The sequence below is a fragment of the Chiloscyllium plagiosum genome, unplaced genomic scaffold (genome assembly GCF_037043375.1).
Source record: "Chiloscyllium plagiosum isolate Xiang-an unplaced genomic scaffold, Cpla_swu_hap1 HiC_scaffold_22, whole genome shotgun sequence".
In the NCBI taxonomy this organism is placed as follows: Eukaryota; Metazoa; Chordata; class Chondrichthyes; order Orectolobiformes; family Hemiscylliidae; genus Chiloscyllium; species Chiloscyllium plagiosum.
In genome coordinates this window covers 16095746-16123130 of record NW_028270160.1, presented here as the reverse complement: position 1 = coordinate 16123130, position 27385 = coordinate 16095746, and the positions used below count along the sequence as shown (strand labels likewise).

Here is a 27385-nt window from a genome sequence, read left to right as displayed (position 1 = left end):
TTCACTTCCTGAAGTGGTGAGAACTCATGTGGAAGAGCAGAGAGTTAAGACTGCAAGATTAGCAGCAGAAATGGCAGATGATTATGAGTTGGTTCATAATTTCAATCTGTGAGGGATAGAAATTGGGGAAAGAGAAATCCTTAGGTGGTAAGGGAAAAAGAGATCTCATTGTAAATATTAAAGATAGTTTAGCAGAGGCCAAAAAGAAAACCCATGAGGAGGATAGAGAAGAAATGAAGCTCAGGGTACTTCCACTGTTATAAGGTTGGCTGCATGAAGTGTTGGTGGTTTGGAAAAAAACACTGGGAAGATGGATGTGAGAATACAGGATTTGATTCGATTCCCTACAGTGTGGAAACAGGCCCATTGGCCCAACAAGTCCCTCTGACTAACTCATCTAACACTATGGGCAATTTAGCATGGCCAATTCACCCAACCTGTACATCTATGGACTGTGGGAGGAAACCGGAGCACCCGGAGGAAACCCACGCTGAGACCCTGGTGCTGTGAGGCAGCGGTGCTAACCACTGAGCCACCGTGCCACCCCAGTGAATTTTGAAATGGTAAAGGAAAGCATAGTGGAAGCTGAAAAGCTGCACCAGAATATACAACCCAGTCAGGGATGGTTGAGGAGAAAAAGCCAGATCTCTTCAAAGAATTTACTTGCATTGGTAAGGTGACTCAGGTACCAGGAGGAGTAGGTAAAGGAAGTAAGGTTTTAAGAAATATGGGAGTAGGTCAATCTTTGATGGTGAGAGATGAGGCGATATGTACTTCAGAGGGAGCAGGGCCAGAAAAAGTGATAAAATGTGGAATTCAAGGTGAGGAGAGCAGTGTGGTCAGAGAGGGTGGGGAAAAGCGGTAGGAGGAGTAATAGAGAAATTCTCAGTTCTGGAAGTACAGTTTATCCTTAATAATGATATAGCTTGGTCACAGGTGGGAGTGATGCCTATTGTGATTGAAAAGTCAGTGGAAAATCAGGAAACTGAGGTGTTACAGGAAGTATAGTTACAGAGAAAACTGAATTACAACAGAAAGAGGAAAAGCTAAAGCAGTTGTATCAAAAGGGATACTTAGAAGAATCTGAGTATATCGCAGAATTTTGTTATCTTAAAAATGAAGTCTTCAAGCAGACTAGAAATGGGCAGAAGTTCATGAAATTGTATTACCGGCAGGTTATGGAAAGGAGGTGTTGTGGTTAGTACATGGATTACTTGTGGGAGGTTATTTAGGAGAAAGGAAAACTCAAGCCAACATACAAAACCATTTTTAATGGCCTGGCCTGCATTTGGATATGGTTGAATTTTGCCAAATAGTTGGCATGGTGGCTCAGTGGTTAGCACTGCTGCCTCGCAGCACCAGGGTCCCAGGTTCGATTCCAGCCTCGGGCCTTTGTCTGTGTGGAGTTTGCACATTCTCCCAGTGAGCATGGGTTTCCTTCGGGTGCACCAGTTTCCTCCCACAGTCCAAAGAGGTGCAGGTGAGGTGAATTGACCGTGCTAAATTGCCCATAGATTAGATTAGATTACATTACAGTGTAGAAACAGGCCCTTCGGCCCAACAAGTCCACACCGACCCGCCAAAGCGAAACCCACCCATACCCCTACATTTACCCCTTACCTAACACTACGGGCAATTTAGCATGGCCAATTCACCTGACCCTGCACATCTTTTGGACTGTGGGAGGAAACCGGAGCACCCGGAGGAAACCCACGCAGACACGGGGAGAACGTGCAAACTCCACACAGTCAGTCGCCTGAGGCGGGAATTGAACCCGGGTCTCAGGCGCTGTGAGGCAGCAGTGCTAACCACTGTGCCACCGTGCCGCCCACAGTGTTAGGTACATTAGTCAGAGGGAAACGGGTCTGGGTGGGTTACTCTTCGGAGGGTCGGTGTGGACTCATTGGGCCGAAGGGCCTATTTCCACACTGTACGGAACCTAATCTAATCATGTCATTGTGTCACGTAATTGGAAAAGCTCAGGCTGTGATAAAACTAGTACACTGTATACCCACTCCCACATTTGAGGGATCTTTCACAAGAGTATCAGTTGATTGAGTCAGACCCTTGCCTAAAACAAAAAGTGGGAACCAGTATTTGTTGACCATAACAGATGTGGCTACTAGATTTCCAGAGGCAATTCCATTACTCAATATCATGGGCCAAAAGGATTGTAGAAGAGATACTCAAATTTTTTACGAGATATGGACTACCGACAGAAATACCTTGGATCATGGGTCAAATTTTATATCAAAGTTATTCAAAGAAATTTCAGATAGCTTAGGAATAAGATTCAAATACATTGTATACCATTCAGGATCACCTGGAGCATTAGAATGGTGGCATCAATCCTTAAAGACTGTGTTGAGGGCTTATAGTCAAGATTATACAGAGGACTGGGATAAGGGAATTCCATTTGTACTTTTTGCAATTAGGGATACACCTAATGAATCAAATAAATTCTGTACATTTGAATTAGTTTTTAGGCGTGAGGTAAGATGAGCACTGAAATTAATTAAGGAGAAATTGGTGAGTCAGAGTTCAGAGACCACTTTTTTGGGCTATGTGTCAGATTTCAAGAAAAGATTAAATAGAGCAGATGAGTTGGCTAGACAACATTAAAATTAGGGTCGAGAATGTGGTGCTGGAAAAACATAACTGGTCAGGTAGCATCCGAGGAGCAGGAGAATCGATGTTTCGACAATAGGCTCTTCACCAGGAACGAGGCTTTTGGGCCAAGGGGGCTGAGACATAATCTTTTATCTCTTAGCTCCCTTGGCCCATAAGCCTCATTCCTGCTCCTCAGATGCTGCCTGACCTGCTGTACTTTTCCAGCACCACACTCTTGACTCTGATCTCCAACATTTGCAGTCCTCGCTTTCTCCTAGAATTTAAAATTAGTACAGCATGTGATAAGACAGGAAGCACACAAGAAATTTAAAAAGTGGAGATAAAGTTTAGTATTATTACCAGTGGGAGATGAACCTTTAAGGCAAGATTTAGTGGGCTTTATCAAATCAAATGAAGATTAAATGAGGTGAATTACTTGATAAGAATGCCAGATAGAAAGAAATCTCACAGAGTGTGTCTGTGAATATGCTCAAAAGGTATTTTGATAGGGAAGGAAAGCAAAAGGAGAATATGTTACTGGTTACAACACGGAGTGAAGAACCAAGTTCAGATTCTGAATTTCAAATTAAATTGGACAATGAGGAAGTACTCAAATTATTGAGTTACCTTCCAGAGAAAAATCAAAATGACCTGAAAGATTTATTACAATCACATGGGGAGATATGGATATAAGATGGGAAGTACTGATCTGATTATGTATGATGTAGATACTGACAATGCTGTTCCGATTAAGTAACATCCTTATACTCTTAACCCTCTAAAGTTGGCACAGGTTGAAAAAGATTGAATGCATTCTCAAAGACAATAGAATGAAAGTGAATTGCAGCGAACCGAGCTCATATATTGATAGTGCCACAACCAAATGGTACTTGACAATTATGTGTGAACTCTCGCAATGTCAATACATTACAAAATTTGATTAATATCCCATTTCACATTTGGAAAACTGTATTGAGAAGGTTGGATCAGCAACTTATATTTCAAAGTTGGACTTACTTAGAGGACACTGACAGGTACTTTTATCCAAAAGAGCGAAGAACATTTTAGCTTTTGTGACACTGAATGGACTGTACCAGTTTAAAGGCATGCCATTTGGTATGAAAAATGCGGCAGCCATATTCCAAAGACTAACCAATGAAGTTATTTTGAGATTACTAATTGTGTGGTGTGCACTGACGACCTGATTTTTAGTCACACATAGAAGGAACATTCGGAGTATCTATCGGAATTGTTCGATTGACTTCGGGAGACGGGCTTGGTGATAAACTGGCAAAGATACAGTTCATGAAAGCCCGAGTCACATTCCTAGGCCACGTTATTGGATGTGGAAAGATAGCCCCACGCGAGTTTCCCATAACACCAATGAAGAGGGAAGCACTACGATTCCTGGGACTGAGTGTTTTTTATCGGAGATTCACACCGAATTTTAACAGTGTGTGGTTGCTTCACTGACGTGTTGAAGAAATGTAGAAAATATCAGTGGACGGAGGAATGTCAGCAGGCATTTTACAGCCTGAAAGCAGTGTTAACCATTGCAGCAGGGTTAGCCACACCTAATTATGCAAATCCATTCAAGGTAGCCATCAATGCGAGTGTTGTCCCTAACACTTTCCCTCCACCACCCACACACATTCTCTCTGTGTCTTCCTTTGTCCCATCTTTCTCTCTCTCTCTCTCTCTGTTCCTCTTTCTTTCTCCCTCTTCCTCAGCATCTTTCTACCGTTTTCTCAAAGTTCCTGGCTGGTTTATTTGCTCTTTTGCACAACAGCACACGATGTATGAACAGGAACTGATGTGCGAGGAGAGGATTCTTTGTCTCACTGTTCATTACTTCAACTAACAGCAGAATTTATTCTGTGAGCTGCTCTCTCCTATTTTAAGTGGAGCATGACCCACGCTATGTAACACTGAATAAGGTTTTTGACAATTAAAGAGACTAATGCTGGTGGTTTTTGGTCCCAGGAGTGAAATTGCTTGGTGCTTTTTGACTTTAATAAACAGAAGATGGTGCAGATTTGAGAACGAATCCTCTCTCACAGACTAGTCTAAGTCTCCAGCTCTGATGTGCTGACAGTTATAAGACCCTCCTAGAACTACAGCAAGAACTTTAACCTCAGCTGCACATAGTTACTCACAGAAACTCACAGTGCTGTCATCGATATAGGCCCTGAGTGGGAGAGGCAATGTTACCCACTGGAACTGGAAGGATTGGTTATAAAATTACAACCATTTGTTAAACTTTACTATCCTCGTTTACCTTCACCACCCGTTGGTGGAATTCATTTCGCGTGGACTCCAGGAGGTTTGTTGGAAGGTTTGTGCAAGATTTGGTATATTTACTGGAACGGAGCCAGCAATGCAGGACTTGGTTACATAGAGAGATGAGGATTGTTCTCCTTAGAGCAGAGAGATTAAGAGCAGATTTAGAGGATGCGATCAAAATCGTGGGGAGAAACTGTTTCTAGTGGTAGAGTCAGTAAACAGAGGACACAGACTTAAAATAATTGAAAAAAGAAGCAGCATGAGGGTGAATTGTTTTTGATGCAGCAAGTTGTGATATGGAATGCGCTGCCTGAAATGACTTGGATACAGACTTGAGGGAGAAATACTTGCAGGATTGTGCTGTAGGAATCCACATCACATCAGCAGCCCTATTCGCAGTGGAAAGGAAGGAATAAGGAGTTGTCTTAATTAACTCTGATTTCAGCAACCTTTATCCATCATTATTATCAGAATACAGTGAATTTCAGTGAAATTTTGTGACAAGAGAAAGTGAAACGCAAGTTTAGCATATGACTCGCATTCATGGATAACTCAATCCCTAAGTTTCTGCTCTTCTGCTTATAAAGCACTCCATATTTTCTTTATAAATGCACCAACACTCCTCAATTAGATTCCAGTCTTTAATTCACTCCCATTGTCTATCATTCTATATATAAACCCCTAAACTTCTCAATTAGATTTCAGTCTGTAATTCATTCCTGAATATCTGTTATTCCAGATTTAAACCTGACACCTCAAAATCCATGATTAACTTCCAATCTCTGCTCCTGGGTACCTCCTGTTCTATATATAAAACATGTGAACCCTTCAATTAGATTGCAGGCTATAATTCATTCTGGTTATCTGTTACTGTATTTATAATAACCATCTGAATCCCTCTATTAGATTCCAGTCTGTAACACAATTCCAGGTATTTGTTATTCTACAAATAAACTATTCTGAGCCCCTTAATTGGATTCCAGGCTGTAATTCACACCTGGATCTCAGTTGTACTATATACAAACCACCTGAATTCCTTGATTAGATTCCAGCTTGTAAAGCACTCCCAGGTATCTATTATTCTATACATGAACCACCCAAACACCTCCATAAGATCCCTGTATATAATTCGCTCCAGGATGTCTATTCTATATATAGTCCACCTTGAACCTCTTAAGTTCCAGTCTCTAAACTCACTCCTGAGTATGTGTTGTTCTAGGTATAATCTATGTTTAACCCCTCGATTAGATTCCACTCTGTAACTCACTTCTGGTTCTGTTATTTTACATAATCCAGCCTGAACACCTTGATTAGCTTGCACTCTGTAACTCATGGGGAGTGTCTGTTATTCCTCTCTAAAGTTATCTCTCACTCACTTTTTTGATAGCTGAGGAGTCTGGGATCTGCAAATGTGAAGAGACCTATTTTTGCTGAGGTCTAGGGAGTGCCAGATATTGGACATCATTTTAATATTGGGCAAGGGTTATATTTGGGGTTTTTGACTTGGGCTGACTGTTGGTGGGATGTTTTGGGAGTTGGAATTGGGGGAGGATGTGGTAAAAGCAGCTGACCTGTGGTACAGGGGTCAGTGGCCGAGGATGGTGGAGCTGGGGGGAGGGCTGAGAGGTGTCCTGACCCAATGTAGTCTATACTTAATGACTTGCTCATCACCTTGGATACAGAGGAGATCATTTGTTGCTAATGAAACAGGTGCTGTGTTGACTGAATTACAGAGTGAAGCACTGTTTTCCAGTGGCACCGTCTGATTGGTTCATTTTGTTACTCTTTGTGATTCAGAGTTTAACGATCGAGAGAGTAGGGAGACGTCCTTTACTGATTGGTGGATTCAGCTTCATGGGATTCTCTTGTGCTGGGATCACAATGTCATTACTATTTGAGGTAATTCTTGATTGTCTCTGTTTATCCAGTCAGAGTCTTCACCTCATTTATTAACATACTGGCACCTGTATGTCCAGGGCTGAGTTGGTATTGCAAACGTATGAACAGGGTTTGAATCCAAAGTCATTTCCAACATCAGAAAATCCCAATGTATTTACAGCCAACAATATACTGTGGCCTCAGCTGAATCATTACATTCATCTTTTGGAAATGTATTTCAGGGAGGATCTTGGAGAAGATTAGATTAGATTAGATTAACTACAGTATGGAAACAGGCTCTTCGACCCAACAAGTCCATACCAACCCTCCGAAGAGTAACCCACCCAGACCCATTCCCCACATATACCCCTGACTAATGTACCTAACTCTATGGGCAATTTAGCATGGCCAATTCACCTAACCTGCACATCTTTAGATTGTGGGAGAAAACCGGAGCACCTGGAGGAAACCCACACAGACACGGTGACAATGTGCAAACTCCACACAGACAGTCGCCCGAGGCTGGAATCAAACCTGTGCCCCTGGTGCTGTGAGGCAGCAGTGCTAACCACTGATCCATTGTGCCGTCCATCAGTAGAGGCTGTTGGGAATTTTGTAGATTTTCAAAGTTTGTGAGAAGATTTGTAGCTCGGGTGCTCGTTGTTGTGGTTCTGTTTGCTGAGCTGGGAATTTGTGTTGCAGATGTTTCATCCCCTGTCTAGGTGACATCCTCAGTGCTTGGGAGCCTCCTGTGAAGCACTTCTGTGATGTGTTCGCCTATACAATGTATTCGCCAAAAACGGATACCCGCGCAATTTCATCAACAGATGCCTAAGGGAAAGACAACGGAACAAGGACATGCCGCAACCCAAAGGACTAGCCACACTACCATACATCAAGAGCATTTCCGAACTGACAGCCAGACTACTGCTACCACCAAGACTCATAACAGCACACAAACCAACAGCCACTCTCAGACAACTCACCAGAACGAAGGACCTGATACCCAGCATGAGAAAAACTAATGTAGTGTACAAAATCCCATGCAAGGACTGCACAAAACACTACATGGGACAAACAGGAAGACAGCTAACGATCCGCATCCATGAACACCAACTAGCCACGAAACGACACGACCAGCTATCCTTAGTAGCCACACACGCAGATGTCAAGCAACATGAATTCGACTGGGACAACACTACTATTATAGGACAAGCCAAACAGAGAACAGCCAGGGAATTCCTAGAGGCATGGCACTCATCCACAGGTTCAATCAACAAACACATCGACCTGGACCCAATATACCGACCACTGCAACGGACGGCTGGAACTGACAAACGGAAGCGGCAGATTCAAACCACTATAAATGCCGGAGGAAACATCACAGAAGCGCTTCACAGGAAGCTCCCAAGCACTGAGGATGTCACCTAGACAGAGGACGAAATGTCTGCAAAACAAATTCCCAGCTCGGCGAACAGAACCACAACAATTTTGTAGATTTGTAGGGAAACTAGGATTGTTCTGCTCTGAGAAAGTGAAGGAGAGGATTTGAGATGTTCAGAGTTTATGTAAATCGAGTACAATTGGAGAAACTGTTTCCATTATCTGAAGATGAGGGAGTTGGCTGATGGTGACAGATTAAGTAAAATGGATGTGCATTCTCAGAAATCTAGAAAAATGAGGTATTGTTCAATTGAAAGAGGCAGGATTCTGAGAGGATTTGACTGGGTAGATATTGAGAGGCTGTTCCCCCCCGCTCCCCCCAACTCGAGAATCTGAAATCTAGAACAGGTTTCCAAACAGTGAATTGGATGGGGCACATCGGGATGGTGAGCTGCCCTTCCTCCCAGCACCAATGGCAACTGTGGAGGGGACACATCCTAGTCTAGAGTCATTAGTATGACCAGCGTTGGACCCACAGGATCAGAAAACACTTTAAGTGGCAAATGCCGAGGACAGAGACCTGGCAGAGACTGACTGTGTCTGGTGTGAGGGAGAAACCAGCTGAGCTGGGAAAGTTGAGTAGCAGCTTCAAATGCTGCTAAAAATCATACAACACCAGGTTATAGTCCAACAGGTTTAATTGGAAGCACACAAGCTTTCGGAGCTTCCAATTAAACCTGTTGGACTATAACTTGGTGTTGTGTGATTTTTAACTTTGTACACCCCAGTCCAACACCGGCATCTCCAAATCAAACTTTCTTCCCCTCTCTGTCTTGTACGAGCTGCTTACCCCAGGATACTGACTCAGGCCAGCGGGTATGTTTGTGTAGAGAGGAGAGCAGTTGTGACGAGGGACTTGTTGATGTGTACAGGATATTTGGAAGAGGGAGTGATGAGTGAATGGGTTGGGAAGTGTGTGGAGAATGGAAAGGCAGACATATGTACGTAATTGGACATGTTGGCTGAAATCTGTGTAACTACATAAAATAATAGCATTTTCCACACAGTACTTTAGAGTTTCATATTTGCGTGATGTATTGTAGGCTGATCTATAATACACAAACTTTAATTACACGCTGAATGTTTCTATGCTGCTTTATGGCTGCTTTGTTTTTGCTGGTGTCTGGGGTCACATTAATTTTCAAACAGTAAAATGGAGTCACATTGGAAAATAGTTTGGAAGCACTGGTCTAGAATTAGCACAGTCTCGGTATACAGAGGCATTCATTTAGGATTCAGGTGAGAAATTTCTTCACCAAACACTTGTTTGATGGCACGATGGCTCAGTGGTTAGTACTGCTGCCTCACAGCTCCAGGGACCTGGGTTCGATTCCAGCCTCAGGCGAATCTCTGCGTGGAGTTTGCATTTCTCCTTGTGTCTGTGTGGGGTGCTCTGGTTTCCTCCCACAGTCCAAAGATGTTCAGGTTAGGTGAATTGGCCGTGCTAAATTGACAGCAGTGTCCAGGGATGTACAGGCTGGGTGGGTTAGCCATGGAGAAGGTAGGGGGTGGGATGCTCTTTGGAGGATCAGTGTGGACTTGATGGGCCGAATGGCTTGTTTCCACACTGTAGGGATTCCAAAATCTTTGAAATTCTCCCTCAAAAGATCTATGGATCAGTTGTGGAGTATATTCAAGATTGTGATCAATAGAGTTTTGAGGTCAGAAGTCACACAACGCCAAGTTATAGTCCAACAGGTTAATTTAAAATCACAAGCCAGGTGCCATAATTGGCCAGATACTGTGTTGGTCAAGGGCAGTCATGTTCACCATTTCTTGAGTTCAACTTTTTTGTCCATGTTTGAGCTAAGACTGCAATGACGTCAGGAGTTGAGCAGCTCTGGCAAACTCCAAACTGAGCATCAGTGAGCAAGATATTGCTAAACAAGTGCTGCCGAATAGCATTATTGATGACATCTTCCATCATTGTATTGATGATCAAGAATGTATTAATGGGGAGGCAATTGGCCAATTTGATTTGTCCTGCTTTATGTGCGCAGGACATTTCTGGGCAATTTTCCACATTTGTCAGGTAGTTTCTAATGTTTTTGCTGTACCAGAGTAGTTTGGCTAATGTCACACAAGTTCTGGAGCACACGACGTCTGTACTCATGCAGGAATGTCGTCATTATCCATAGTTTCCAACTTCTAAGCGTCAGTATTGATGGAGTGCGGCACTGTCACAGCGTCAGTGCTGAGGGAGCATTGCACTGTCACAAGGTTAGTACTGTCTAGGGTGACTACTGAGGTATTGATGCACTGGCAGAGGATCAGTACTGAGGGAGTGTTGAATGGTTAGAGGTCAGTACCGAGGGAGCCCTGCCTTGTTAGAGGGTCAGTAACTGAGGGAGACAGCACTGGTGCTAGGCCAAGAATGAATGGGCGCTGGATTGCTGCAGTGCCATATTCTGGATGAGATATTCAAGGAAAAAACTCTGTCGTTCCAAAGGTGGGAGTTTCAGGAAAACCATAGGAGCTCTCCCTGGGATGTCCTAGGTAGGAATGTGAGTTGTGAGGATGATACAAAGAGGTTTCAAGTTATTTTGGACAGGCTGAGTGAGTGGGCAAGAGCATGGCATAGGAGAAAGTGAGGACTGCAGATGCTGGAGATCAGAGCTGAAAAATGTGTTGCTGGAAAAGTGCGGCAGGTCAGGCAGCATCCAAGGAGCAGGAGAATCGACGTTTCGGGCATAAGCCCTTCTTCAGGAGCATGGCATATTCAGTATAAAAAGATTATTCACTTTGGCAGGAGGATTGGAGGTTTGGAATACTTCTTAAATAGTGAGAGTGTTGATGTGAAAAATTGATGTCCTCATTCATAAGTTTCTGAAAGCTAGCGTACAGATGCAGCAAGCGATTAGGAATTCAAATGGTATATTGATATGTTGCCCACTATCACAAGCTGATTTGAGTACAGGAATAAAGATGTCTTGTTTTAGTTGTCCAGAACACTGTTGAGATTGCTCCTGAAGTATTCTGTACAACTCTTGATCCCTTTGCCTTAGAAAGAATATATTTGCCTCGAGGGAGTGCAGCAGTGGTTCATCAGATTGATTCCTGGGATAGTCCCAGGATGAAAGCTTGAAGAGACCGGCCCTCTTGTCTCTGAAATTTACCAAAATAAGTGGTGATCTCAGAAATTTATAAAAAACGTCAGAAGAGTCAACAGGGTGCCTTCAGAAAATTGGTATCCCCTGTCCTGAAGGCATATACAACCATGGAATACAGTCTCAGAGTAAGGAGCAAGCCATTTAAGATTACGATGAGGAGGAATGTTTTTATTCATAGGGTGGTGATTCTTTGGAATTTTCTACCCTAGAGGGCTGTGGAGCTCAGTCATTGAGTATGTTTAAGACAGAGATCAATAGGTTTTTAGTTACAAATGACATCAGGAGAAGGCGTGGTAAAATGGCATTAAGTAGATGATCAGCTATGATCTAGAGCGGTGGAGCAGGTTTGAGAGCTAAATGACCTGCTGCTATGTTTCTGTTTCCTCTATCTACACTAGCCAATACTTATCGCTCACTCAAAGTCAAAAGATCATTTCGTCATTGCTGTGAGTGGTATCTTGCTTTGTTCAAACTGGCTGCATGTTTCTACATTACAACATTGACTACTCTTCAAAGAAGTACCTCATTGGCTGTGAAACACTTTGAGATAGTAAAAGGCACAATCTTTTCTCGTTGTATAATTTGCATTTGTTGATGAATATTATAGGTCAACAGTGAGACGTTATCCACGCTCACCCATGTGCTACTATATTGACAGGTTCCATGGATGCACTATGCCAGTGTGGCTTGTGTTGTTGGGATTATTGCTGGATTCTGTGTTGGACCAGGTATAAAAAATCCTTCTCTCAATGTTGCTTTCTGACCTGCTCATATATTATTGAAGCCATCATTGATGTTCTGTTTCCTCCGACTCAACTATTCCATTTCTCTCATGGATGTTCTCACAAACCCCAACATCTGTAATCTTAAACTTTTCCAAAACTTTGGAATTCCTTCATTTTTATAACATTATCATTGTTTTGAAACCTGCCTCCACACTCCAGCCTTGTGCTTCCCTATCTCTACAATCTCCTCCCATTTCCCCCATACCCATCACCCCTCAAACTGTTAGTGATCACAGCATTCTTAATTCTGGCCTCTTTTGCATCTTTGATTTTATTCTCTTCACCATTTTCAGCAGAGTATTCTACTGCCCCTTTGAACAAGGTTTAACTCATCTGTCCTCATGCCTCCTGGATATGAATTAAGTGTTGTTTTAGAAGACTGGTGTGAAAAGCACCTCTGAATGCTTGGTGATGTTAAAGATGCTATATAAATGCAAATTGTTATTGTTGACCCACTTAACTGGTCAAACATTGCTTCACGCAGTCAATCCTAATCTTGGCCTATTTGGTTTTAAGAAGTATCTTAAAACAGGAGAGAAAGCAGAAAACATTAGGGAAAGAATTCCAGAGTTGGGGGCCAGGAAACCAAAGGCATAGTCACCAAGCTGGAGCAAGTAAATCTGCCTTTCTCCAGTTTCATACCTGATCCAACAGATGATATCTCCAGTGTATTAGGGGTCTCTCCCTGATTAGAGTTTTGGCCTAGTTCTGGAGTGAGGATCAATCACCGCCTCCGCTGATCCAAGTGGCCACACTGATACACCCTGAGGAGGGAACAGTAGAGATCACGAGAAGTGGCAGCTTTAGGAGGAGTGGAGTGGGGGAGAGTAATCAGTTACCCAGCACTGTGACCCTTCACCTCACTGGGCTCCATAAAATCTTTACCCTCCCAAATTGATTCTGGAGATGAGGATGTGGAAAAGTAACGAGTGTGAATTAGCAGGAGTGCAATCAGAATGATAAATGTGGGTCTTGGCGTTTTAGGTAGTTGATTTATTGGTATTGTCCATGAAGAATATATTCCATTTACAATAGAGAATGTATTCAGTGTAATTACATCTTTAATTAGTACTTTTCATGGATCATTGTATATAAACAATGATGAATATATCTTCTCTTTTATTCTTAATGAACAATGGCGCTCATCTCAGAGTTCAGATCCATTTTATCACATTAAGCTCTGTCATGGCCATTATGCAAAAATAATGCAAATCTGGACTAAATTGTTCCTAAACTCATCCTCTGAGTATTAGATTAGATCTCTATCAACATCCCTATTTAAGTAAATGGGGGAGCAAGCCAAGCATTGGAACGTACTACACAGCACATGACACTTAATTTTTACATTTCAATCTTCTCTTTCCGCTTGCAGTAGGCTAGATCTGTGCAGCAGTCAGGCTCGGGGCTGGGGGGTGGGGGGTGACATGTGAGGTGTGGGTAAGGAGGTAAGAGGGAACTCAAACCACCTTTCACCTACACCTGCACTGAATGGGGCTAGTGATAGGAGAGAACAGTTATTGAGAGTTTATCACACATGCCCTCTTTGGATTTAGGACTGGTCGCCTTGACACTTAAAAAAGTAAAGAATATAAAAGGTTCTGAGAATGTGAATACTGCTGCTTGTTTCTCAAGGATCTGCGCAAATAGGTCAATGGCACATTAGTACAAATCACTCTTATAAACTCAATAACTAACTAATTTCTTTCTTTCCTTTCTTGTCTTCCCCCTCCCACTTTCTGGAGGATATTTTTCTCTCACCATCTCTGTCTGCTACTCTGCCTTCTAAACTCTTCCTTTCTTGTTCTCTGTTTGCTTATCATCTATATTTTGCATTCTTTAAATTGTCTACCACTGTGTTGTTACTTTCTTCATCACTGTTTTACTTCTTTGAGTCCCTTTTTGCCCCTCTCTCTCACTTTTTCTCTCTCTCTGTACCCATTTTTTTCCTGCTGTCTGTTTCTCTTGCTTGCTCTCATTTTCTTTTCTATTCTCTGCTCTCACTTATTCTTTTTTCCACTTCTTTCTATCAACTCTCCCTCACTTTTTCTCTAATTTCTCCTCTCTGCCTCACTCTATCTTTCCAACCTCAATCTCCCGTTTATATCCCTCTTATTCTCCCTCTCCCTCCCTTTATTGTGCAGCTGGAGTCCCCTTTCTGATGACTGCTGAGCTGTTTACCCAGTCACATCGTCCAGCTGCTTACATCATTGGAGGGGCCCTCAACTGGCTGTCAAACTTCACTGTAGGTTTTGTTTTTCCATTCCTTCAGGTTAGTAATGTCAGTTAATATTAAATATATAACAAGAGTATATTATAGTTTTTCAATGATAGAATAACAAACAACATATAGTATATACACAGGACTGTTTTACTCAATAATGCATGACATAGCACTCCCACAATACTGACCCTCTGACAGTGCAGCACTCCCACAATACTGACCCTCTGACAGTGCGGCACTCCCTCAGTACTGACCCTCTGACAGTGCGGCACTCCCTCAGTACTGACCCTCTGACAGTGCGGCACTCCCTCAGTACTGACCCTCTGACAGTGCGGCACTCCCTCAGTACTGACCCTCTGACAGTGCGGCACTCCCTCAGTACTGACCCTCTGACAGTGCGGCACTCCTCAACCTTCGACAGTGTTTTCCTTCCTCCATAGTGCCACGTTGGGGATCTCAGTCTGGTTTTTTGGGATCAAGTCCTGGAGCCATATTTGATCTCTCAATTTTCTTGACTTACAGGTTAGAGCCTCTTCAGACATTCCCAGATAGGAACACCCAGCACTCCAGTATTCCAGATGTGAGATTTGGAAGATAGATTGGGACAGGCACCATTCTGAGTGCCTCATCCTGTGGCAATGCGTGAGATGAGCCTCTAATTTGTGAAATGTGTTCTGTTTGCAGATGTCTGCTGGAGCTTACTGCTACCTGGTTTTTTGTGGGGTATGTTGGATTGTCGCCATCTATGCTTATATTGTCATCCCAGAGACCAGGAACAAAACTTTTATGGAGATCAGTCAGATGTTCTCCTCCAAAAATGCAGCAAGATATCGTGTGTCTCTTGATGAGCTTCAGCTGAGGAAGTTTAAGGGATATGGGACTTTAGAAAACAGTTCTACAGATTTTGAAACTTATTTCATGGATGAATAAACTTAAGGAGTATTGGATGGACAAGCTGGTACTAGCTTTTATTCGATTTTTTTATATTACTAAAGCAATAATCCTGCATTCTGACAAGATCTCCCCCACCCCTCCCCCATCACCCAAGGGTCCTCTGTGTTGAATTTGGTTACAATCTCTCCATCACCAACTTTAGCTCATTCTTTGCTCAGGAGACATTTCAAAAACAGGATGCTCCACCAGCTGTACCCCCCCAGTCTTCCTTCTGTACACACATAGCATCATCAAATCACAGTCCCTGGTCTCTCCTTAACTCCAGAGCTATCGCCTCCAAGTTGGATGGTTGTTGGTTCAATCCCCACCACAGAGACTTTAACTCCATCATCCTAGTTGACACTCAATTGCAGTACCAAGGGAGTACAGCACTGCCCAAGGTGCTGTCTTTTCAGATGATCCCAGGCCTGTCTGCCTTCCTGGATGGATGAATAATATTCTCCTTGAATCAGAGATGACAAAAGAAATTTCATAGCCACTATTTGAAAAAGAACACTGAAGTTATAGCTGGTGTCCTGACTGTTATTTATTACTCAACCACAATATCACCACAACCAATTATCCAGTAAAGTAACCAAAATTGTTACGTTGACTCCCTGTCTACCACACCTCGATTTTAAAAATTCTTGTTCCTGTTTGCAAATTTATTAATTCCCTCACACTATCTCTGCAATCTCTTCCATCTCTACAACCCTCTGAGATCTCTTCACTCCTCTGACCCCGAGCACATTCCTGATTTTAAATTTTCCTGTGGTGGCTGGGCTAGGCCTCAAGCTCCAGAATTGCCTCCCTCAATCTCTCAGCCTCTCCATCTCCCATTGCCATCATCCTTATATGTGACTCATTGTGAAGTGGTATTTGATAATCACTATGATGTGACTTGACATGTTTTATTTTGGTTAAGATACTATATCAATGCAAGTTATCTGTTGTTAAAGAGAGCCAAATCCAGAGTGTGTGTGTTCACATCCTGCCATGGGCAGCCAATAATTTGAATTCAGTTTTATAAATCTGAAAATGAAAAGGTCAATGTCGGTAAACATGACCATGATACACCCAAAAACATAACTAGTTCACTAATCCCCTTAAGGGAATCTGTTGGCGTTACCCATTCTGGGCCTATAGATTTACACCAGAGTTACAGAACCGGTAAATGCCTTCTAAGGCAGACAAGCAAGTTATAATGACAGCAAAGATTCGAGAGCAAATATGGATTTCCAGCAACACCCCTCCATCCAGTTTTTTTATTCACACAAGATGTAGGCATTACTAGTGAAGCAAGTATTTATTTCCAAACTTAATTACCCCAAGGACAGTTAGAAGTCAACCATATTACTGTGGATTTAAAGTCACATGTACGTTAGACCAGCAGTTTCCTTCCTGAAAGGACATTAGTGAATCAGACATTATTTTTCCCAACAGTTGACAATAGTTTTATGGTCATCATCAGACTCATAATTCCAGATTTGTTATGGAATTCAAATTCCACCAACTATCATAGCAAGATTCAAATTCAGGTCATAACCTGGGTTTAAGCATTAATACACTGGTGATTAATAAACTCAGCCATAGCCTCCCCATAAACAAAGAAAGAATTGTCAGTTATTATAGTCCCTTCCTAAACCTCTCAAACTCGCTTCCCTCTTTTAAGGTTTGCCTTAAAACCAACCTATTACAATAGTCGCCTGCGCCCAAATATGTCCTTCAGTGTTAGGTTATGTAATTCAGTGTTAGGTTTTTTTTTAATGGTTTTGAAGAGCTTTGGGAAATGTCATTATGTTGAAGGTTCTGCATAAACGTAAGTTATTTTTGATGATGAGCTTGAGATCAAGAAATGCTGGTGGTTCCTGTGATACATGTTCTAATTTGGCTGTATTGGGAATATCAATACCATGCATCCTCACCCAGGAGTCAAACATTGACTCATCACTTTTTGTATTTCTTGTTTCTGGATACTTTAATACTTGTGGTTTAATACTGGATACTTGTGGGCGGCATGGTGGTACAGCGGTTAGCACCGCTGCCTTACAGCACCAGAGACTTGGGTTCAATTCCCGACTCAGGTGACTGACTGTGTGGAGTTTGTACATGCTCCCCGTGTCTGCGTGGGTTTCCTCCCACAGTCCAAAGATGTGCAGGTTAGGTGAATTGGCCATGCTAAATTAGGTGAAGGGGTAAATGTAGGGGAATGGGTCTGGGTGGATTGTGCTTCAGTGGGTCGGTGTGGACTTGTTGGGCCGAAAGGCCTGTTTCCACACTGTAAGTAATCTAATAGCTTCAGGTCTGTAAGGTTAGTGGCTCAAACAGCTAAGAGTTAATCTTTGCATCTGCTTTGGAACAGTGAGCTGTTCTGGCAGAGGAGAGTACAGCCCAATGGTGTTCAATATGCTTCAGACAGATCTGGTAATAGGTGACAGCGCAACCAGCTGCATTCTGTAATTCTTTTGACTGGGGGGAGCAAAGGTAGGTAGGTAGGTTAGGGAGCGAGGTGCTGTATTCTGGAAGCAACTGAGGTCTGAGTGAAGAGGAGGAAAGTAAGAAAAATAGGATGATGTGTGGGAGAGAAAAAGGAGAGGGATTGAATAACATATGGTAATTTGGTTCACTAACTGAGAGTTTGATAAAGAAAAAGAAGGAAGCATTTGTCAAGTACAGCACATTATAGCCCCCTTCAAAAATGTGGTGGCTTAAAAAGGAGATTAAGAGGACAAAGAAGGGCCATGAAATATCATTGGCAGGTGGGATCAAGGAAAACCCCTATGGCTTTTTAAAGTATATTAAGAGTAAGAGAACTACCAAGGAAAGAGTGGGACATATTGGGGGCAGCACAGTAGCTCAGTAGTTAGCACTGCTGTCTCACAGCACTAAGGTCCCAGGTTCAATTCCAGCCGCAGGTGAATGTGGAGTTTGCATGTTGTCCCTCTTTCCTCCCACAGTCCAAAGATGTGTAGGTCAGGGAAGTGGCCATGCTAAATTGCCCATAGTGTGAGGTGCATTAGTTAGAGGGAAATGGGTCTGGGTGGGTTACTCTTCGGAGGGTCGGTGTGGACTTGTTGGGCCGAAGGGCCTGTTTCCACACCCAAGGTAATCTAATCATATTAGAGATCACAGGGAAATCTGTGTGTGGAGCCAGTGGATGTGAATGGGGTCTTAAATGAATTCTTCACATCTGTATTCACAGAGGAGAAAGATATTGTAGCCAGGGGGGTTCAGTAGGTGAGGTTCTAGCACATGTTAAGATTAATAAGGAGGAAGTATTAAACGTTTTAGCAAGTGTAGAGATACCCCCAGGGCCTAATGTGATGTATCCCTAGCTGCTATGGGAGACATTGCTGGGACCCTGATGGATATATTTCGTACTTCACTGGCTGCAGGTACCTGATGACTGGAGGATAGCTGATATGGTTCTTTGTTCAAGATGAGTAGCAGAGATAAGCCAAGTAATTACAGACCAGTGGTAGGGAAGTTATTGGAAAAACATTTTAAGGCATGGGATTAATCAATACTTGGAAAGGCAGGGATTGATAGATCAGGGATCAGCACAGATTTGTTAGAGGGAGATCCTGTTTGACTAATTTAATTGTATTTATTTGTAACAGTAGCTAAATATATTGATGGGGGCAGTGCAGTTGATTGTAGTTTACATGGACTTCAAGGTCCCACATGGAAGGCTGGTCCAAAAGGTAACAGCCCATCGAATCCCAGGAAAGTTGGCAAACTGGATCAAAAATTGGCTTACAACTAGGAGGCAAATAGTAATGGTGGAGGATTGTTTTATAATTGGAAGCCTGTGACCAGTGGTGTACTACAGGGCTCGGTGCTGGGACCCTTGCAGTTTATTATTTACATTAATGACTTAGATGTGAATGTAGAAGGCTTGTAGATGACATAAAAAAATCAGTGGTGTTGTTGATAGTGAGAAGGATGGTCTTAGGCTACAGTCTGATATTGTTCAGTTGGTAAATTGGGCAGAGCAATGGCAAATGGAATTTAATCCTGATAAGTGCGAGGTGATGCATTTTGGAAGGTGTAATAGGGAAAGAATATACACAATGTATGGTCAATCTTTAACGAGTACGAGTACTGAGGAACAAGAGGACCTTGGTGTACCAGTCCAAAGATTCCTGAAGGTAGACAGAGTGGTGAAGCAGGCCTTTGGGATGCTAGCCTTCATTAGTCAGGGTGAAGAATATAAGGGCAAAGAAGTCTTGTTACAACTTTAGAAAAGATTGATTAGATCACAGTTGGAATACTGTGTGCAGTTCTTATCACCACACCATTAGAAGGACTTGATTGCACTGGAAAAGGTGCAGACAAGATTCACCAGGATGTTGCTGAGGATTAAAGTCTCAGCTATGAGGCCAGACTGCAGAGGCTGGGTTTGTTTTCCTCAGTGCAGAGGAGACTGGAAGTTCTGATTGATGTTTGCAAACTTATGAGGGACATAAACAGAGTAGGTTAAATGAGAATCTCTTTGCCATGGCATACGTGATTAAGACCAGAGGACATAAATTTAGTGTGAGGAATAAGTCACCCAGAGAGTGGTAAATATAGGGAATGTGCTCCTGAGAGCGTAGTGGAGGCAAGGACTCTCGCAATATTTAAGAAGCAACTGGATGAATACTTAAAGTACCAGGCACACTAAGCTTTGGACTCAGTGCAGTCAAATGGGATTATTGTAATTTGTTTGTTGGTCAACATAGATATGATGCACTGAAGGGCCTATTTCTATTCTGTATGACTCTAAACTGCCTTTGAGGTGATGGTGTGGTGGTAACATCACTGAACTAGTAATCCCGCAGTTCTGAGGACATGAGACAGACATGATGGTGAAATTGGAATTCAATCAAATCTATAACTAAAAGCTAGTATAAAGGTAACGGTGTAACCACTGTTGTAAAAACTCAACTAGTTCATTTAGGTCCTTGTGGGAAGGAAATCTGCCATCCTTACCTGTTCTGGCCTGCATTTGACTTCAGACCCACAGCAATGTTGTTGCCTCTTAACTGCCCTATGAAATGGGTTTGCAAGTTACTCGATTCAAGGGTAACAAATGCTGGCTTTGCCAGCAACACCCACACACCACAAAACAATTAAAATAAAGTCACTCTACCTGCAAGCAGGGAGTGTCAGAACACAACCTTGCCAATCTTGGAAGATGACCAAGTGAAGCTGTCGACTTGATGCAATTTGTGATCAGTTTCAGGCACTGGCGTTTTAGTATGGGCTGCAGTGTTTGCTCTCCTCTGAGCTCAGGTTTGTGTGCTGTGTCCTATTATATGGGCAGTTGAGTTTAATGGGCTTTGAAAGTGAAACTCCATTTAAAGACTCTTTATTTTATTTTTGCTAAGCTAAGAGTATATTTATACAGTAAATTAAAAAAATGAATCACAGGCACTCTCGATTCTCCCAAACCACTCATGTTGTCAGACCTTGTGTTGTCTTCATTTGTATCACCTTAATTTAGTGTTAATTATGTTCCTCATTTGCAGAGAACAAGCATTAGCAGCTCGCTGAGGGAATTAGCAGCACATGGAACTTATACCCAGAGACAGCCAGGCCCATTAGTAAACACACAGCAAGGGGAGGGAAAGAAGCAGAAATAACATTAAACAGGTATTTTGGAGCGAGATAATCACATTTTACAACACACTGGCTTATGGGTAAGACATGAAGGCTGGTCCAGCCCCCATTCTCTCACCCACCCACCAACCTTGCAACAACGCTCCACCCCTGAGGCAAATCGTCCATCTGTGATCTGTGCCTTGCTGCTAAAGAGTGCACAGATTAGCAAGGGGATGGATAAATGCCGCCAGTGTGCTTTCCTTATTCTATGCTTTGCTGGATAAAGCTGACTGGGCAGATTACATATCACTGGCAACCACTTAAACATCAAATTACCATTTACTTTTAGAAAGGAAAAATCAAGTAGCAACACAGCTTCAGATTTTTTAAAACCCCAAATGTAAACTGATTTGTTCTATCCACAACAACAACTTCCATTCAGACAGCACCTTTAAAATAATAAATCATTCCAAAATGTTTCACATTAGCATTAACAAACAAGATTTGGCCACGATGCGATATTAGGGCAAGACTGTGAGCTTCATCAAAGAGGTAAGTTTTAAAGAACGTCTTAAAGGAGGAGAGAGAAAGAGAGAGGCTTAGGGAGGCAATTCCAGAGTTTAGGGACCAGGCAGCTGGAGGCCTCTCTGCAAATTGTAGACAGGGAGGAGATAAGACTGTGGAGGAATTTGAAAACAGTGATTGAAATTTTAAAATCAAGCTATTTCCAGACCAGGAACCACTCTAGGTCAGTGAGCATAGGGGGTGATAGGTCAATGGACTTGTTGTGGGTTAGGATGTTGACAGACATGTTTCTAAACAGTATTTGCTGCATTATCAAGCTCTTGTAGAAAATCTGCTGAAAATCAGTGGCCTGCTCTCTCTTAAGTCTTCCATCAAAACTCTTCTATCTCCACCGCCTGCTCACATCTCTTCTGTTTCTCCCTTACCTACTTCTGCTGATCTGCAACCACCTAGGAGATAGTGAGGACTGCAGAGACTGGAGAAGTCAGAGTCGATAAGGTGTGGCACTGGAAAAGTGCATAACCTGCTGTGCTTTTTCCAATGCCACACTTTATCGATCTGTAACCACCTGTCAGTATCTCACGGCCCTCTCTCCAAGTGACAGCACAGTGAGGTCTCAGGGCATTTTAGAATCAAATCTCAGTCTCTCAAGGGTGCCACTGTGTGCTGTTAATCTAGAGCTTGAAATACATCTGCACAGTCACTGGATCAATACACAACTGGGACAAACTGCATTGCTTTGGAGGACTGAGGGAATACTGCTTTGTCACAGGTGCTGTTTTAAGAGCTGCACAGTTAAATATAGGCTCCACCTACCTTCTTAGAAAGCTTTGTATTTCTATAGCAGGAAATCCCAATGTACTTTATAGTCACTAAAGCACTTTTGAAGTGTAGTCTCTATTGTAATACAGGAAACATATAGCCCATCTGCACACAGTAAGATCCTGCACACAGTAAGATCCCACACACAGCAATGATGTAAAGATATCATCATTGGTTTTCATGATGTCAGTTGAGGATTAAATATCATCCAGGAGGTGATCTCCCATCCTCCTCTTCGGCACAGTGGTTAGCACTGTTGCCTCACAGTGCCAGAGAACCAGGTTCAATTCCTGTCTTGGGAAACTGTCTGTGTGGAGTTTGCACATTCTCCCTAAATCTGCATGGGTTTCCTCTGAGTGCTCCAGTTTCCTCCCACAGTCGAAAGATGTGCAGGTTAGGTGAATTGGATATGCTAAATTGCCCGTAGTGTTAGGTGAAGGGCTAAATGAAAAGGAATGAGTCTGGGTGGGTTGATCTTCAGAGGTTTGGTGTGGACTTGTCGGGTCAAAGGGCCTGTTTCCACACAATAAGTAATCTAATCTAATAGTAGCTGTGGGACTTTTCACTTCCACTTGAGGAACCCGACGAGATCTCGATTTAACAGCTCATTCCAATGGCAGCACCTCCTAGAGCACAGCAGTCCCTCAGTACTGTAATGGATGTCAGTCTGCATTTATGGGCTCAAGTCTGTAGAGTGGGATGTGAACCCACAATCTCTTGACTTAGAATCTACAGGTAGAAGAGCATTTGAGTTTGTCCAAGAGATCCTAGTCCATTTTTATTCACCAAAACTCAAATATAACAGGTGGGCTGGCCAGTTTGCAGATCTTGCTGCAAGTTCTTTCTTCTAAACTGTGATGCCTTCCATACAGGAAAGTGCACTGCACTCCAAGTATGAACATTGACCACCTCCTGCCCACTTTAGGGAGTGTGTGTGACCTTGGTCTGTCCAGAGTCTGTGATGCAGAACTGGCTGCATTTCATGTGGCAAGTATGGAAACTGATATGGCATGATCAGAATGAATTTATCACCTTGGGACATAAGCTAAGAGAAAAATAACTATTAAATCTCAAGGAATCAAGGAGTAAGGGGAGCAGGTGAGAAATGTGGATTTGAAATTCAGATTATATTGAATGGCAGAGTAGGTTCAAATAGTAATATTATCATTCCTGCTCCAATGTCTTCTGTTTAAGTGTTAATCAGAGAGGGGTAAATTACGTCCATGATTCCCAATGGTGAAAGTGGACCTGGTGCTGCTCTGTTCCTGGATCCTTGTCTAAAATATGGTCTGTGATGGAGAAACACTCTCAGGAGCATCTAGTCACTCCCACACTCTGCACCCAAGGTAATACGGTCTCCTGGGAGAGATGACAAAGCAGAATTAAAAACCCAGGGCAATCTAGGAGGAGAAAAAAAATCTGGGGCCTTCCACTCCTCTCAGCAAGGTGGGCAAATCTAGTTAAAGAGATCACTCTGGTTCTGGTTACTGCGGTAATCTCCAATGCAGCCAGAAAGAGGCTTATTTCTCACTTGAAAGAATTCAGTGAATCTGTGTTAACTCCAGGAGTCAGCAATCTGTTCCCCAGGTTCACTATTCACTAAGAAAAGAATCATTCCTGATATCCAGCCTAGATTTGACTTGAGATTGTGACTCCAGCTCCTCCTGAACCTATTCAGGTAGAGAACTGAATACACAAGTTTCTTCCTTCATTTTTCTCAATATTAGAGACCCTAAATTTTGAGTCGATCAAAATGATTTCATGGATTCTATGCCCCTAAATGTTACTTTGATTTTATTTCCTGTCTGGTTTGTGTTTTTTTGTGCTTCCAATCCAGAATGGTAGGTTCAGCTATCATTACCTGGCACTACAGCAGGATTTCAGAGTTAGCAATAGGCCTGTCTGCCTAATGTTCTGCTCCTTCCTTCCCTGTGAAATTATGTGTCTGTGATGTGCCTCATGGATGAGGAGAATCTTGCACTCATACTGTTTGATGCAATGCAGCAACTAGTAAAGCCTCCATTAACAACACCTTTCAAAGTTGTGACTCTAGCTAGAAGCCAATAGTGTGGTGCTGGAAAATCACAGCAGGTCAGGCAGCATCGGAGGAGCAGGAGAATAAATGTTTCAGGCATAAGCCCTTTATCAATGAGGCTTGTGGGTTGGGGCTGAGAGATAAATGGGAGGGGGGGTGGGGTTGGGGGAAGGCAGCTAGGAAGTCAGTAGGTGGATGAAGGTGAGGTAGAAGGTGATAAGTCAGAGGGGGCAGTGATGGATGGGTCCAGAGGGTGGTGCTGAGTTGGAGACTTAGGACTGGGATAATGTGGGGGTAAGAGAAATGAGGAAGCTGTTGAAATCCACATTTATCCTGTGTGGTTGCAGGGTCCCCAGGTAGAATATGAGGTATTCCTCCTCCAGGCATTGAGTGGTAATGGTTTGACAGTGGAGGAAGTCCAGGACCTGCATGTTCTTGACAGAGTGGGAGTGGGAGTGGGAGTTGAATTGTTCAGCCACAGGGCGGTGGGGTTAGTGAGTGCGGGTGTCCCAGAAATGTTCTCTGAAACAATCCGCAAGAAGGCATCCTGTCTCCCTGATGTAGACGAGACCACATCGGGTGCAACGGACGCAGTAGATGACATCACCGCCCCCTCTGACCTATCACCTTCTCCCTAACCTTCATCCACCTATCGCTTTCCCAGCTACTGCCCCCAAACCCCATCCCCTCCCAATTATCTCTCAGCCCCCGACCCACAAGCCTCATTCCTGATGAAGGGCTTATGCCTGAAACATTGATTCTCCCACTCCTCGGATGCTGCCTGACCTGCTGTGATTTTCCAGCACCACACTCTTGACTCTGATCTCCAGCATCTGCAGTACTCACTTTTACCTCCAGCTAGAAGGTCAGGGGCACAGATTCAGTGCCCTTGCAAGTATCCTCCAAGTCACAAACAGTTCTCAATTAGAAATATATCACCATTGCTTTTCTGTCTCTAGGTCAAAATCGCAGAACTCTCTACCTAAAAAGATTGTGGATATTCCTAACCACCATGACTGTAACAATTCAAGAAGGCAACTCTTCCCTCTAAGGGTCAATTAGGAGTGAAAAATAAATGCTGTCCTTGTCAACAATGCCCACATTCCTGGAATTATTTCAAAATGCTGCTTAGTGAAATAGGCTAGGATGGAAAAGAGAACGGAGTGTAAAATGTGTGTGTGTGTGCGTGTGAGTATACTTTTCGCCACTGGGAGTTGCGTCCAACTCAAACCGAGGAACTGAAAGATTGGTCAGCCTGCCTGCTATAAGTGCATTGCAACAAACCACAAGGTGAAATCCAGCTCAGAATGATGAGTACAAATTTAGTCTACACCCAGCAATGCCTCTCAGAGACATTACCAAATACAAGTTAGTCACTATCATTGTGGGCTGTTAGAGACTGAAGGCACATTGAGGAGACTGTGAAATGGAGCCTCACTATAATAAAGGCAAAATACTCCTGATGCTGACAATCTGAAACAAATATAATGATGGAGAAACTCATCATCTGCAGAGAGAGAGGAACAGAGTTAACATGTTGAGTCTTTTTTGAATGATTTGATTTATTGTAGTCACATTTACCTAAGTACAGTGAAACGGTTTTTTTTGCAAGTACAGGCAAATCCTATCAAACAAGGCCATAGAGAGCATAGGATACTTAGACAGAATTCTTTGTGTTTGTCCTATCTACCTAACCATGTCGCATCCAAAGTGGGAGTGCTTCAGATTAAAGTGCCTGAAATGAAAATGTTCCAATCCTGTGTCATTCACCTTTAATCTCATTCATAAAGATAGCATGGAAATTATAGATATTTTCTTATCAACTACCTGTAGTTCAGAGATGCTATGACATACCTCTTGAATAGGTGGGAGTTGAACCTAGGCCTCAGAGCCTAGAAATTATACTTGCTCCATTCCATACTTTCTATAGCCATGGCACGCTATCCCCAATCATAGTGTCTATCCACCCATTTTAAACTCTTCCTACGCTCTCGGTTAGACCCTTCGATCCATAATAGCTGCAAAACTTGATCAATGTATCGGTCTGGTTCTGTGCTGTGACTTCTGTGGGAATTTAAAGTTAGAACATGCCAATGAATTGGTTTTCTCGTCAGGCTAATCTCCTTGAAAGATTTGACTAACTTAGTCAAGCATGGTGTGCCCTTACTGGCTACCACTGGTTAACCCCATACCTTTCTAATTATACATTAATGTTATCACCTGTTCTGGTCTCTTTGTTTCCCTGCTGCTGTTGCCGATGTGAAGTTAACTGAACTGCAGTTACTTGAAGTTACACTTTTCATCCCTGATATAACATTCACCAGCTTGTAGTCCATTTGGTAAAACTTCAATTACAAAGAATTATGAACTTTTATGGCAATTGCTTCTTCATGCCTCAAGACTTGCAGAAAGGCATGTACATATACAGTTCGGTCATACCACAGAGTCAGAAGGTTGTGGGTTTTAGCCCAACTGCTAAACTTGAGCACAACATCCAAGTTTGATACCTGTGCTGCTGTGCAGTGGCAATGCTGTACTCTTAGAGATGCTGTTTTTTTAAAGATGTTAAAGCAAAGATTCGTCTATTGTCTCAGGCAGATTCAAAAGATCCCATGGTGCAATTTAGTAGCAAAGGGACATTCTTCACAGTGCTCTGGTTAAATTTCATCCCTCAAGCAACATTTGCTAAAATTGGATTTTTCCAGTCAACACTGCACCACTGTTTATGGAATCTTACTGTGCACAAATTGTTTGCTAAGTTTCCTGCATTCCAACAACCACCACTTTTTTTTATGTGCTCAATTGCTTGTAAAAAGCTTTCGAACATGATGTAGTGGGAGGTGCTATAGAAATGCAAATAATTTCTTCCTCATCCAAATGGTCACTTGGAAAGCAATAGCAGAAATGAGGTAAAAACAATGACTGCAGATGCTGGAAACCAGATTCTGGATTAGTGGTGCTGGAAGAGCACAGCAGTTCAGGCAGCATCCGAGGAGCAGTAAAATCGACGTTTCGGGCAAAAGCCCTTCATCAGGAATAAAGGCAGGGAGCCTGAAGGGTGGAAAGATAAGTGAGAGGAGGGTAGAGGTGGGGAGAAAGTAGCATAGAGTACAATAGGTGAGTGGGGGAGGGGATGAAGGTGATAGGTCAGGGG

General features: G+C 42.8%; 1 protein-coding gene across 1 annotated transcript in view; it reads left to right on the top strand.

Annotated features, from left to right (window-relative positions):
• LOC122561273 (solute carrier family 2, facilitated glucose transporter member 9-like) overlaps nt 1-25299 on the top strand; it is a 253152-nt gene extending 227853 nt beyond the window's left edge. The window contains exons 11-15 of the mRNA XM_087998797.1: nt 6691-6792; nt 11983-12052; nt 14251-14378; nt 15015-15288; nt 25191-25299. Coding sequence (XP_087854923.1) covers nt 6691-6792; nt 11983-12052; nt 14251-14378; nt 15015-15260 — 546 coding nt within the window. The 3' untranslated portion in view covers nt 15261-15288; nt 25191-25299. The remainder of the gene's footprint in view (nt 1-6690; nt 6793-11982; nt 12053-14250; nt 14379-15014; nt 15289-25190) is intronic.
• Nucleotides 25300-27385: the final 2086 nt, after the last annotated feature.